Source organism: Hyla sarda, chromosome 5 (assembly GCF_029499605.1).
Source record: "Hyla sarda isolate aHylSar1 chromosome 5, aHylSar1.hap1, whole genome shotgun sequence".
In the NCBI taxonomy this organism is placed as follows: Eukaryota; Metazoa; Chordata; class Amphibia; order Anura; family Hylidae; genus Hyla; species Hyla sarda.
Genome location: NC_079193.1, coordinates 124,639,779 through 124,654,237, shown reverse-complemented (window position 1 = coordinate 124,654,237; position 14,459 = coordinate 124,639,779). Strand labels below are relative to the sequence as shown.

Below are 14,459 nucleotides of genomic sequence, written 5' to 3'. Positions count from 1 at the left end.
GTGTGAGTGTCGGGACATACATAAGTGTGTGTGTGTGTGTCGTGACATACATAAGTGTGTGTGTGTGTGTGTGTGTGTGTGTGTGTGTCGGGACATACATAAGTGTGTGTGTGTGTCGGGACATACATAAGTGTGTGTGTGTGTGTGTGTGTCGGGACATACATAAGTGTGTGTGTGTCGGGACATACATAAGTGTGTGTGTGTGTGTGTGTGTGTGTCGGGACATACATAAGTGTGTGTGTGTGTGTGTGAGTGTCGGGACATACATAAGTGTGTGTGTGTGTGTGTCGTGACATACATAAGTGTGTGTGTGTGTGTCGGGACATACATAAGTGTGTGTGTGTGTGTGTGTGTGTGTCGGGACATACATAAGTGTGTGTGTGTGTGTGTGTGTTGGGACATACATAAGTGTGTGAGTGTGTGTGTGTGTGTGTGTCGGGACATACATAAGTGTGTGTGTGTGTGTGTCGGGACATACATAAGTGTGTGTGTGTGTGTGTGTGTGTGTCGGGACATACATAAGTGTGTGTGTGTGTGTGTTGGGACATACATAAGTGTGTGTGTGTGTGTGTGTGTGTGTGTCGGGACATACATAAGTGTGTGTGTGTGTGTGTCGGGACATAAGTGTGTGTGTGTGTGTGTTGGGACATACATAAGTGTGTGTGTGTGTGTCGGGACATACATAAGTGTGTGTGTGTGTGTGTGTGTGTCGGGACATACATAAGTGTGTGTGTGTGTGTGTGTGTGTCGGGACATACATAAGTGTGTGTGTGTGTGTGTGTCGGGACATACATAAGTGTGTGTGTGTGTGTGTGTGTGTCGGGACATACATAAGTGTGTGTGTGTGTGTGTGTGTCGGGACATACATAAGTGTGTGTGTGTGTGTGTGTCGGGACATACATAAGTGTGTGTGTGTGTGTGTGTCGGGACATACATAAGTGTGTGTGTGTGTGTGTGTCGGGACATACATAAGTGTGTGTGTGTGTGTGTGTCGGGACATACATAAGTGTGCGTGTGTGTGTGTGTCGGGACATACATAAGTGTGCGTGTCGGGACATACATAAGTGTGTGTGTCGGGACATACATTGTGTGTGTGTGTGTGCGTCGGGACATACATAAGTGTGTGTGTGTCGGGACATACATAAGTGTGTGTGTGTGTGTGTGTGTCGGGACATACATAAGTGTGTGTGTGTGTGTCGGGACATACATAAGTGTGTGTGTGTGTGTGTCGGGACATACATAAGTGTGTGTGTGTGTGTGTGTGTCGGGACATACATAAGTGTGTGTGTGTGTGTGTGTGTCGGGACATACATAAGTGTGTGTGTGTGTGTGTGTGTGTCGGGACATACATAAGTGTGTGTGTGTGTGTGTGTCGGGACATACATAAGTGTGTGTGTGTGTGTGTCGGGACATACATAAGTGTGTGTGTGTGTGTGTCGGGACATACATAAGTGTGTGTGTGTGTGTGTGTGTGTGTCGGGACATACATAAGTGTGTGTGTGTGTGTGTGTCGGGACATACATAAGTGTGTGTGTGTGTGTGTGTCGGGACATACATAAGTGTGTGTGTGTGTGTGTGTCGGGACATACATAAGTGTGTGTGTGTGTGTGTGTCGGGACATACATAAGTGTGTGTGTGTGTGTGTGTGTGTGTGTGTCGGGACATACATAAGTGTGTGTGTGTGTGTGTGTGTGTGTCGGGACATACATAAGTGTGTGTGTGTGTGTGTGTGTGTCGGGACATACATAAGTGTGTGTGTGTGTGTGTCGGGACATACATAAGTGTGTGTGTGTGTGTGTCGGGACATACATAAGTGTGTGTGTGTGTGTGTGTGTGTGTGTCGGGACATACATAAGTGTGTGTGTGTGTGTGTCGGGACATACATAAGTGTGTGTGTGTGTCGGGACATACATAAGTGTGTGTGTGTGTCGGGACATACATAAGTGTGTGTGTCGGGACATAAGTGTGTGTGTGTGTGTCGGGACATACATAAGTGTGTGTGTGTGTGTGTCGGGACATACGTAAGTGTGTGTGTGTGTGTGTGTGTGTGTCGGGACATACATAAGTGTGTGTGTGTGTGTGTGTCGGGACATACATAAGTGTGTGTGTGTGTGTGTGTCGGGACATACATAAGTGTGTGTGTGTGTGTGTTGGGACATACATAATTGTGTGTGTGTGTGTCGGCACATAAGTGTGTGTGTGTGTGTGTCGGGACATACATAAGTGTGTGTGTGTGTGTCGGGACATACATAAGTGTGTGTGTGTGTGTCGGGACATACATAAGTGTGTGTGTGTGTGTGTCGGGACATACATAAGTGTGTGTGTGTGTGTGTGTGTCGGGACATACATAAGTGTGTGTGTGTGTGTGTCGGGACATACATAAGTGTGTGTGTGTGTGTGTGTCGGGACATACATAAGTGTGTGAGTGTGTGTGTGTGTGTGTGTGTGTGTGTGTGTGTGTGTGTCGGGACATACATAAGTGTGTGTGTGTGTGTGTGTGTCGGGACATACATAAGTGTGTGTGTGTGTGTGTGTGTCGTGACATACATAAGTGTGTGTGTGTGTGTCGGGACATACATAAGTGTGTGTGTGTGTGTGTGTGTGTCGGGACATACATAAGTGTGTGTGTGTGTGTGTCGGGACATACATAAGTGTGTGTGTGTGTGTGTGTGTGTGTCGGGACATACATAAGTGTGTGTGTGTGTGTGTGTCAGGACATACATAAGTGTGTGTGTGTGTGTGTGTGTGTGTCGGGACATACATAAGTGTGTGTGTGTGTTGGGACATACATAATTGTGTGTGTGTGTGTGTGTGTGTCGGGACATACATAATTGTGTGTGTGTGTGTGTGTCGGGACATACATAATTGTGTGTGTGTGTGTGTCGGGACATACATAATTGTGTGTGTGTGTGTGTCGGGACATACATAAGTGTGTGTGTGTGTGTGTGTCAGGACATACATAAGTGTGTGTGTGTGTGTGAGTGTGTGTGTCGGGACATACATAAGTGTGTGTGTGTGTCGGGACATACATAAGTGTGTGTGTCGGGACATACATAAGTGTGTCGGGACATACATAAGTGTGTGTGTGTGTGTCGGGACATACATAAGTGTGTGTGTGTGTGTCGGGACATACATAAGTGTGTGTGTGTGTCGGGACATACATAAGTGTGTGTGTGTGTCGGGACATACATAAGTGTGTGTGTGTCGGGACATACATAAGTGTGTGTGTGTGTGTGTCGGGACATACATAAGTGTGTGTGTGTGTGTGTCGGGACATACATAAGTGTGTGTGTGTGTGTGTCGGGACATACATAAGTGTGTGTGTGTGTGTGTGTGTGTGTGTGTGTGTGTCGGGACATACATAAGTGTGTGTGTGTGTCGGGACATACATAAGTGTGTGTGTGTCGGGACATACATAAGTGTGTGTGTGTGTGTGTGTGTGTGTCGGGACATACATAAGTGTGTGTGTGTCGGGACATACATAAGTGTGTGTGTGTGTGTGTGTGTCGGGACATACATAAGTGTGTGTGTGTGTGTGTGTCGGGACATACATAAGTGTGTGTGTGTGTGTGTGTGTGTGTGTGTCGGGACATACATAAGTGTGTGTGTGTGTCGGGACATACATAAGTGTGTGTGTGTGTGTGTCGTGACATACATAAGTGTGTGTGTGTGTGTGTGTCGGGACATACATAAGTGTGTGTGTGTGTGTGTGTCGGGACATACATAAGTGTGTGTGTGTGTCGGGACATACATAAGTGTGTGTGTGTGTGTGTGTGTGTGTCGGGACATACATAAGTGTGTGTGTGTGTGTGTGTGTGTCGGGACATACATAAGTGTGTGTGTGTGTGTGTCGGGACATACATAAGTGTGTGTGTCGGGACATACATAAGTGTGTGTGTGTGTGTGTGTGTGTCGGGACATACATAAGTGTGTGTGTGTGTGTCGGGACATACATAAGTGTGTGTGTCGGGACATACATAAGTGTGTGTGTGTGTGTGTGTCGGGACATACATAAGTGTGTGTGTCGGGACATACATAAGTGTGTGTGTCGGGACATACATAAGTGTGTGTGTGTGTGTGTGTCGGGACATACATAAGTGTGTGTGTGTGTGTCGGGACATACATAAGTGTGTGTGTGTGTGTGTGTGAGTCGGGACATACATAAGTGTGTGTGTGTGTGTGTGTATGTGTGTGTCGGGACATACATAAGTGTGTGTGTGTGTGTGTGTGTGTGTCGGGACATACATAAGTGTGTGTGTGTGTGTGTGTGTGTCGGGACATACATAAGTGTGTGTGTGTGTGTGTGTGTGTCGGGACATACATAAGTGTGTGTGTGTGTGTGTGTGTGTGTGTGTCGGGACATACATAAGTGTGTGTGTGTGTGTGTGTGTCGGGACATACATAAGTGTGTGTGTGTGTGTGTGTGTCGGGACATACATAAGTGTGTGTGTGTGTGTGTGTGTGTCGGGACATACATGTGTGTGTGTGTGTGTGTGTGTGTGTGTGTCGGGACATACATAAGTGTGTGTGTGTGTGTGTGTCGGGACATACATAAGTGTGTGTGTGTGTGTGTGTGTGTGTCGGGACATACATAAGTGTGTGTGTGTGTGTGTGTCGGGACATACATAAGTGTGTGTGTGTGTGTGTGTCGGGACATACATAAGTGTGTGGTGTGTGTGTGTGTGTCGGGACATACATAAGTGTGTGTGTGTGTGTGTGTCGGGACATACATAAGTGTGTGTGTGTGTGTGTGTGTGTCGGGACATACATAAGTGTGTGTGTGTGTGTGTGTGTGTGTGTGTCGGGACATACATAAGTGTGTGTGTGTCGGGACATACATAAGTGTGTGTGTGTGTGTCGGGACATACATAAGTGTGTGTGTGTGTGTGTCGGGGACATACATAAGTGTGTGTGTGTGTGTGTGTGGTGTCGGGACATAAGTGTGTGTGTGTGTCGGGACATACATAAGTGTGTGTAAGTGTGTGTGTGTGTGTGTGTGTGTGTGTCGGGACATACATAAGTGTGTGTGGTGTGTGTGGGTTGTGTGTGTGTGTGTGTTGTGAGTGTGTGTGGGTGTGTGTGGTGTCGGACATACATAAGTGTGTGTCGGGACATACATAAGTGTGTGTGTGTGTGTGTGTGTGTGTCGGGGACATACATAAGTGTGTGTGTGTGTGTGTGTCGGGACATACATAAGTGTGTGTGTGTGTGTGTCGGGACATACATAAGTGTGTGTGTGTGTGTGTGTCGGGACATACATAAGTGTGTGTGTGTGTGAGTCGGGACATACATAAGTGTGTGTGTGTGTGTCGGGACATACATAAGTGTGTGTGTGTGTGTCGGGACATACATAAGTGTGTGTGTGTGTGTCGGGACATACATAAGTGTGTGTGTGTGTGTCGGGACATACATAAGTGTGTGTGTGTGTGTTGGGACATACATAAGTGTGTGTGTGTGTGTCGGGACATACATAAGTGTGTGTGTGTGTTGGGACATACATAAGTGTGTGTGTGTGTGTGTGTGTGTGTCGGGACATACATAAGTGTGTGTGTGTGTGTCGGGACATACATAAGTGTGTGTGTCGGGACATACATAAGTGTGTGTGTGTGTGTGTGTCGGGACATACATAAGTGTGTGAGTGTGTGTGTGTGTGTGTGTGTGTGTGTGTGTGTGTGTGTCGGGACATACATAAGTGTGTGTGTGTGTGTGTGTCGGGACATACATAAGTGTGTGTGTGTGTGTGTGTGTCGGGACATACATAAGTGTGTGTGTGTGTGTCGGGACATACATAAGTGTGTGTGTGTGTCGGGACATACATAAGTGTGTGTGTGTGTGTCGGGACATACATAAGTGTGTGTGTGTGTGTCGGGACATACATAAGTGTGTGTGTGTGTGTCGGGACATACATAAGTGTGTGTGTGTGTGTCGGGACATACATAAGTGTGTGTGTGTGTGTGTCGGGACATACATAAGTGTGTGTGTGTGTGTCGGGACATACATAAGTGTGTGTGTGTGTGTGTGTCGGGACATACATAAGTGTGTGTGTGTGTGTGTGTGTGTGTGTGTGTCGGGACATACATAATTGTGTGTGTGTGTGTGTGTGTGTCGGGACATACATAAGTGTGTGTGTGTGTGTGTGTCGGGACATACATAAGTGTGTGTGTGTGTGTCGGGACATACATAAGTGTGTGTGTGTGTGTGTGTGTGTGTCGGGACATACATAAGTGTGTGTGTGTGTGTGAGTCGGGACATACATAAGTGTGTGTGTGTGTGTGTGTCGGGACATACATAAGTGTGTGTGTGTGTGTCGGGACATACATAAGTGTGTGTGTGTGTGTCGGGACATACATAAGTGTGTGTGTGTGTGTGTCGGGACATACATAAGTGTGTGTGTGTGTGTCGGGACATACATAAGTGTGTGTGTGTGTGTCGGGACATACATAAGTGTGTGTGTGTGTGTCGGGACATACATAAGTGTGTGTGTGTGTGTGTGTGTCGGGACATACATAAGTGTGTGTGTGTGTGTGTGTCGGGACATACATAAGTGTGTGTGTGTGTCGGGACATACATAAGTGTGTGTGTGTGTGTGTGTGTCGGGACATACATAAGTGTGTGTGTGTGTGTGTGTGTGTGTGTGTGTGTCGGGACATACATAATTGTGTGTGTGTGTGTGTGTGTGTGTGTGTCGGGACATACATAAGTGTGTGTGTGTGTGTGTGTGTCGGGACATACATAAGTGTGTGTGTGTGTGTCGGGACATACATAAGTGTGTGTGTGTGTGTGTGTCGGGACATACATAAGTGTGTGTGTGTGTGTGTGTGTGTGTGTGTCGGGACATACATAAGTGTGTGTGTGTGTGTGTGAGTCGGGACATACATAAGTGTGTGTGTGTGTGTGAGTCGGGACATACATAAGTGTGCGTGAGTCGGGACATACATAAGTGTGTGTGTGTGTCGGGACATACATAAGTGTGCGTGTGTGTGTGTGTCGGGACATACATAAGTGTGTGTGTGTGTGTGTGTGTGTCGGGACATACATAAGTGTGTGTGTGTGTGTGTGTCGGGACATACATAAGTGTGTGTGTGTGTCGGGACATACATAAGTGTGTGTGTGTGTGTGTCGGGACATACATAAGTGTGCGTGTGTGTGTGAGTCGGGACATACATAAGTGTGCGTGTGTGTGTGAGTCGGGACATACATAAGTGTGCGTGTGTGTGTGTGTGTCGGGACATACATAAGTGTGTGTGTGTGTGTGTGTGTCGGGACATACATAAGTGTGTGTGTGTGTGTGTGTCGGGACATACATAAGTGTGTGTGTGTGTGTCGGGACATACATAAGTGTGTGTGTGTGTGTGTGTCGGGACATACATAAGTGTGTGTGTGTGTGTCGGGACATACATAAGTGTGTGTGTGTGTGTGTGTCGGGACATACATAAGTGTGTGTGTGTGTGTCGGGACATACATAAGTGTGTGTGTGTGTGTGTCGGGACATACATAAGTGTGTGTGTGTGTGTGTGTCGGGACATACATAAGTGTGTGTGTGTGTGTGTGTCGGGACATACATAAGTGTGTGTGTGTGTGTGTGTCGGGACATACATAAGTGTGTGTGTGTGTGTGTGTCGGGACATACATAAGTGTGTGTGTGTGTGTGTGTGTCGGGACATACATAAGTGTGTGTGTGTGTGTGTGTGTCGGGACATACATAAGTGTGTGTGTGTGTGTGTGTGTCGGGACATACATAAGTGTGTGTGTGTGTGTGTGTGTCGGGACATACATAAGTGTGTGTGTGTGTGTGTGTGTGTCGGGACATACATAAGTGTGTGTGTGGGTGTGTGTGTGTGTGTGTGTGTCGGGACATACATAAGTGTGTGTGTGTGGGTGTGTGTGTGTGTGTCGGGACATACATAAGTGTGTGTGTGGGTGTGTGTGTGTCGGGACATACATAAGTGTGTGTGTGTGTGTGTGTGTGTCGGGACATACATAAGTGTGTGTGTGTGTGTGTGTGTCGGGACATACATAAGTGTGTGTGTGTGTGTGTGTGTGTTGGGACATACATAAGTGTGTGTGTGTGTGTGTGTGTGTGTGTCGGGACATACATAAGTGTGTGTGTGTGTGTGTGTGTCGGGACATACATAAGTGTGTGTGTGTGTGTCGGGACATACATAAGTAAGTGTGTGTGTGTGTGTGTGTCGGGACATACATAAGTGTGTGTGTGTGTGTGTCGGGACATACATAAGTGTGTGTGTGTGTGTCGGGACATACATAAGTGTGTGTGTGTGTGTGTGTGTCGGGACATACATAAGTGTGTGTGTGTGTGTGTGTGTGTGTGTGTGTGTCGGGACATACATAAGTGTGTGTGTTGTGTGTGTGTGTCGGGACATACATAAGTGTGTGTGTGTGTCGGGACATACATAAGTGTGTGTGTGTGTCGGGACATACATAAGTGTGTGTGTGTGTCGGGACATAGTGTGTGTGTGTGTGTGTCGGGACATACATAAGTGTGTGTGTGTGTGTGTGTCGGGACATACATAAGTGTGTGTGAGTGTGTGTGTGTGTCGGACATACATAAGTGTGTGTGTGTTGTGTGTGTCAGGGACATACATAACATACATAAGTGTGTGTGTGTGTGTGTGTGTCGGGACATACATAAGTGTGTGTCGGGACATACATAAGTGTGTCAGGACATACATAAGTGTGTGTGTGTGTGTGTCAGGACATACATAAGTGTGTGTGTGTGTGTGTGTGTCAGGACATACATAAGTGTGTGTGTGTGTGTGTGTGTCAGGACATACATAAGTGTGTGTGTGTGTGTGTGTGTCAGGACATACATAAGTGTGTGTGTGTGTGTGTCGGGACATACATAAGTGTGTGTGTGTGTGTGTGTGTCAGGACATACATAAGGGTGTGTGTGTGTGTGTGTGTGTGTGTGTGTGTCGGGACATACATAAGTGTGTGTGTGTGTGTGTGTCGGGACATACATAAGTGTGTGTGTGTGTGTGTGTGTGTGTCGGGACATACATAAGTGTGTGTGTGTGTGTGTGTCGGGACATACATAAGTGTGTGTGTCGGGACATACATAAGTGTGTGTGTGTGTCGGGACATACATAAGTGTGTGTGTGTGTGTGTGTGTCGGGACATACATAAGTGTGTGTGTGTGTGTGTGTGTGTGTGTGTGTGTCGGGACATACATAAGTGTGTGTGTGTGTGTGTGTGTCGGGACATACATGTGTGTGTGTGTGTGTGTGTGTGTGTGTCGGGACATACATGTGTGTGTGTGTGTGTCGGGACATACATGTGTGTGTGTGTGTGTGTGTCGGGACATACATGTGTGTGTGTGTGTGTGTGTGTGTGTGTCGGGACATACATGTGTGTGTGTGTGTGTCGGGACATACATGTGTGTGTGTGTGTGTGTGTGTGTGTGTGTGTCGGGACATACATGTGTGTGTGTGTGTGTCGGGACATACGTGTGTGTGTGTGTGTGTGTGTGTGTGTGTGTGTGTGTGTGTGTCGGGACATACATATGTGTGTGTGTGTGTGTGTGTGTCGGGACATACATGTGTGTGTGTGTGTGTGTGTGTGTGTGTGTCGGGACATACATAAGTGTGTGTGTGTGTGTGTCGGGACATACATAAGTGTGTGTGTGTGTGTGTGTGTGTGTGTCGGGACATACGTGTGTGTGTGTGTGTGTGTGTGTGTCGGGACATACATAAGTGTGTGTGTGTGTCGGGACATACATAAGTGTGTGTGTGTGTGTGTGTGTGTGTGTCGGGACATACATGTGTGTGTGTGTGTGTGTGTGTGTCGGGACATACATGTGTGTGTGTGTGTGTGTGTGTGTGTGTCGGGACATACATGTGTGTGTGTGTGTGTGTGTCGGGACATACATGTGTGTGTGTGTGTGTGTGTGTCGGGACATACATGTGTGTGTGTGTGTGTGTCGGGACATACATGTGTGTGTGTGTGTGTGTGTCGGGACATACATGTGTGTGTGTGTGTGTGTGTGTGTGTCGGGACATACATGTGTGTGTGTGTGTGTGTGTGTGTGTCGGGACATACATGTGTGTGTGTGTGTGTGTGTGTGTGTGTGTGTGTGTCGGGACATACATATGTGTGTGTGTGTGTGTGTGTGTCGGGACATACATATGTGTGTGTGTGTGTGTGTGTGTGTGTGTGTGTGTGTGTCGGGACATACATGTGTGTGTGTGTGTGTGTGTGTGTGTCGGGACATACATGTGTGTGTGTGTGTGTGTGTGTGTGTCGGGACATACATGTGTGTGTGTGTGTGTGTGTGTGTGTGTGTGTCGGGACATACATGTGTGTGTGTGTGTGTGTGTGTGTGTCGGGACATACATGTGTGTGTGTGTGTGTGTGTGTGTGTCGGGACATACATAAGTGTGTGTGTGTGTGTGTGTCGGGACATACGTGTGTGTGTGTGTGTCGGGACATACGTGTGTGTGTGTGTGTGTGTGTGTGTGTGTGTGTGTGTGTCGGGACATACGTGTGTGTGTGTGTGTCGGGACATACGTGTGTGTGTGTGTCGGGACATACGTGTGTGTGTGTGTGTGTGTGTTTGTCGGGACATACATAAGTGTGTGTGTGTTTGTCGGGACATACATAAGTGTGTGTGTGTGTGTCGGGACATATATAAGTGTGTGTGTGTGTGTGTGTGTGTGTGTCGGGACATACATAAGTGTGTGTGTGTGTGTGTGTGTCGGGACATACATAAGTGTGTGTGTGTGTGTGTGTGTGTCGGGACATACATAAGTGTGTGTGTGTGTGTGTGTGTCGGGACATACATAAGTGTGTGTGTGTGTGTGTGTGTGTGTGTGTGTCAGCTAGAGAGGACATGACACATGCGAGTCCACACCGTGAATTATACTAGACACGTCCGAGCCAGGTTCCGGCCATAACAAATGCCGCTGCTAATCGCAGGCTGCACATCATCGAACTGCGGATAAGAGACTTTTACTCACAGCTTCAAGTTTTCATAGACCAGCGCCATAGTCCCCAACCGCTAATGACTTCTCAGTAATTCACAGCCGAACGTAAAACATATAAGCTCCACTCTGTATGACAGACCACAGTACGCGCAAGCCACACACTCTACGCCTACTTCCTCTTGCGTAGAACCCTCAACAACTCAATCCTACGGAAGCCGCCAAGGTCCAAAGGCGCTGCGCCACAGTGTGTTGAGGACGGTGAGCTGTTAGGCTCAATCTTAGTTGTTAAACAAAGAGAAACGGCAAGCGATGCAAGTAAAAATACAATGGAAGCAATTGCATTGACTTTCAAAGTAATGTGTGCATAGATTTTATTAGATCAAGACTATGGGGGAATTTATCATTGTATTCTCACAGCCTATTTGTGTAAATGTTAAGCAATTTGCGCAAAATGTTGCTACTTTTTAAAGGGAACCTGTCATAGGCATTAAATATGGTAAAATCTTGTAGATGAGTATAGCTCCCTGTGTAGGTGACTACTTATGGGACCAGCAGGGAACAGCTTCTAACATCAATCCTTACCATCCCCTGGGGTTGGTTAGGAAGAAGATTTCACCATAGATAATGCGTTGCCACATATTATTTATAAGATCCCATGATAGGTTCCCTTTAAATGGGTACTGTCATTTGCAAAAACTTTTTATATAATGTAGATAACATAATATGTTTGTAATATACATTTGATTAAAAAAAAGTGTATGTTTGTGAATAAATGCTGTCTTGTCCCTGCAGCTATTGCCTGTGTTTCTCAGTGTGGAGACAAGAGGAGATTTATCAAATCCTGTCCAGTGGAAATCTGAGTTTCCCATAGCAACCAATCAGATGGCTTCTTTCATTTTTCAGAGGCCTTTTGAAAAATGAAAGAAGCAATCTGATTGGTTGCTATGGGCACCTTGGCAACTTTTCCTATGGACAGGTTTTGATAAATCTCCCCCAAAATACAGGAAGTGTGGACGAGACAAGCAGGGCTCTGTGCCTCACCCAGCAGGCCTATTGACAAGGCCGGAGCCTGCACAGAGCCCTGCTTGTCCTGCCTACACTTCCTATATTTTATTGCCATACTGAGAAACTCAGACAATAGATACAGGGGCAAGAAAGCGTTTTTTCACCCAGAAATATAAAAAGTTCTTACCAATGAATATTACAAATATACATATAATGTTATTATCTACTTTATATAAAAAAAAGTTTTTGATCGGTATGTTTTAATTTCAGCCCATTTGCCAATTATGGTCTATATTAACCCCTTCCCGCCCTAGGACGTATGCATATGTCACAGCTGGGGCCCTGACGCAGCTGTCAAGGCAGGATCGGGCCGGTTGCGGCAGCATTAACCCCATAGATGCCATGATCACCCCTGATCACAGAATCTATGGGGTTGACAGGGGTCATAATAAGTCTTTACCAATGAATATTACAAATAATACATATAATGTTATTATCTACTTTTATGTAAAAAATACGTTTTTGATAGGTACATTTTAACTTCAGCCCATTTGCCAATTGTGGTCTATATTAACCTCTTCCCGCCCCAGAACATATGCATATGTCACAGCTGGGGTCCTGACGCAGCTGTCAAGGCAGGATTGGGCCGGTCGCAGCAGCATTAACCCCATAGATGCCATGATCACCCCTGATCACGGAATTTATGGGATTGACAAGGGAAGGGGGCTCACCAACGGCGATCACGGGATCCTGTTGGTTGCCAAGGCAGCAGAAGGCCAGCTGATGGCCTCCTGACTGCCTAGTACAGCAGCCTGTGAGGTCCAGCCATACGCTGGATCGCACAGGCTGCATGTCAGTGTATACTGACAGTTATACTATGCTGCAGCACAGTTGTACTGTAGCATAGTATAACCTGTAAAAAGTGTAATATACACCCTGTTCCAAATTATTATGCAAATGCAAATTTTTCTCATTTACCTAAATAATTGATGTAAATAACAGTTAGCATAATTCTCATGCAGGGGCGGCTCTAGACTTTTTGAGGCCTTAGGTGAAACTCAAACATGAGGCCCCACATCATTTTCTGAATACCCATGGGAGGAAATTTATCAAAACCTGTGCAAAGTTAAAGTTGCCCAGTTGCCCATAGCAACCAATCAGATCACTTCTTTCATTTTGCAGAGGCCTTGTTAAAAATAAAAGAATCAATCTGGTTGCTATGGGCAACATTTCCTCTGGACAGGTTTTTATAAATCTCCCCCATGGTGATCCAATCAGCTATGGGATTGCTGTGCTGTTGCCGCAGCACAAATCTCAAGATTTAAGATCAGAGACTACAGTCAGTATAAAAAGAGGAATATTATCACCATACATATTACCATCATACTGTTGCAGACCAAATACAGTATACTGAAACCAATATTACCAATAATACCAGTATACAAGGAGGGATATTATCACCATACATATTATCATTATACTGTTACTGACCAAATCCTGTATACTGAGATGAATATTACTGGTAATACCAGTCCCAAAAAATAAAAATGGTCAGCACCTCCAGACAAAATGAAGCACAGGTGATCACTGTTAGGTATGTGTGTGTGTGTGTGTGTGTGTGTGTGTTATCACCAAGAAACAAATAATACTGCCACACCATGACCACGACTACGACTTGTGACTGACTAATGACTAACACAAATTGTTACTGTATAAAATTCACTATACATAAACCAATATTCCCACATACACTGACCATATAGTGGTAGATATCAGCTGTACACATCACTGTGTGTATTATCCCTGTACTGTGACATCACTGTGTGTATTATCCCTGTACTGTGACATCACTGTGTGTATTATCCCCGTACTGTGACATCACTGTGTGTATTATCCCCGTACTGTGACATCACTGTGTGTATTATCCCCGTACTGTGACGTCACTGTGTGTATTATCCCCGTACTGTGACGTCACTGTGTGTATTATCCCCGTACTGTGACGTCACTGTGTGTATTATCCCCGTACTGTGACGTCACTGTGTGTATTATCCCCGTACTGTGACGTCACTGTGTGTATTATCCCTGTACTGTGACATCACTGTGTGTATGTTGTGGTTCGTGGCTCTGGGGTAGAATTGGATTTGGCTCCAAAGGTTAGCAGTATTACTGGAGACCAAATGCATTCATAGCACCCCACAGACCAACCTATTTGTTAGGAATTTTGGAAGAGTTATATCCTAATATCCAATGCACAAATTAACACTACACACCCAAATACTGGCAGAAATAAAGATGTTTAATATACAACTAACTAAACACACTCTAGCTATGAGAGGAAAAAGATAATACTAAATAGCTAGAAACTTAAATCTGCAGTGTAAGGAAACACATGTACAACAATTAGGCTGGAATTCCACAGAGTTTTTTTTTTTTTTTTAATAAAACGCCAATGTTTACCGCACAGCGTTTTTTTCAGTGAAAAAACGCCGCATTCAGAAATTAGCTGCATGTCAA

At 45.8% G+C, this 14,459-nt stretch overlaps 1 protein-coding gene across 4 annotated transcripts in view; it reads right to left on the bottom strand.

The window, feature by feature from the left end:
- The window catches only part of SACM1L (SAC1 like phosphatidylinositide phosphatase), a 647,794-nt gene extending 634,852 nt beyond the window's left edge, over positions 1–12,942 (bottom strand). Inside the window, exon 1 of one of the 4 annotated variants that reach the window (XM_056520232.1) lies at positions 12,924–12,942. Coding sequence is in view for 2 of the 4 variants with exons in the window: in XM_056520231.1 (XP_056376206.1) it covers positions 10,974–11,002 (29 nt within the window). In the remaining 2 variants the exon portion in view is untranslated. Of the gene's footprint in view, positions 1–10,973; positions 11,149–12,923 lie in introns of those variants that run through there. The other 3 variants (XM_056520231.1, XM_056520230.1, XM_056520233.1) reach the window with 3 other exon arrangements.
- Positions 12,943–14,459: the final 1,517 nt, after the last annotated feature.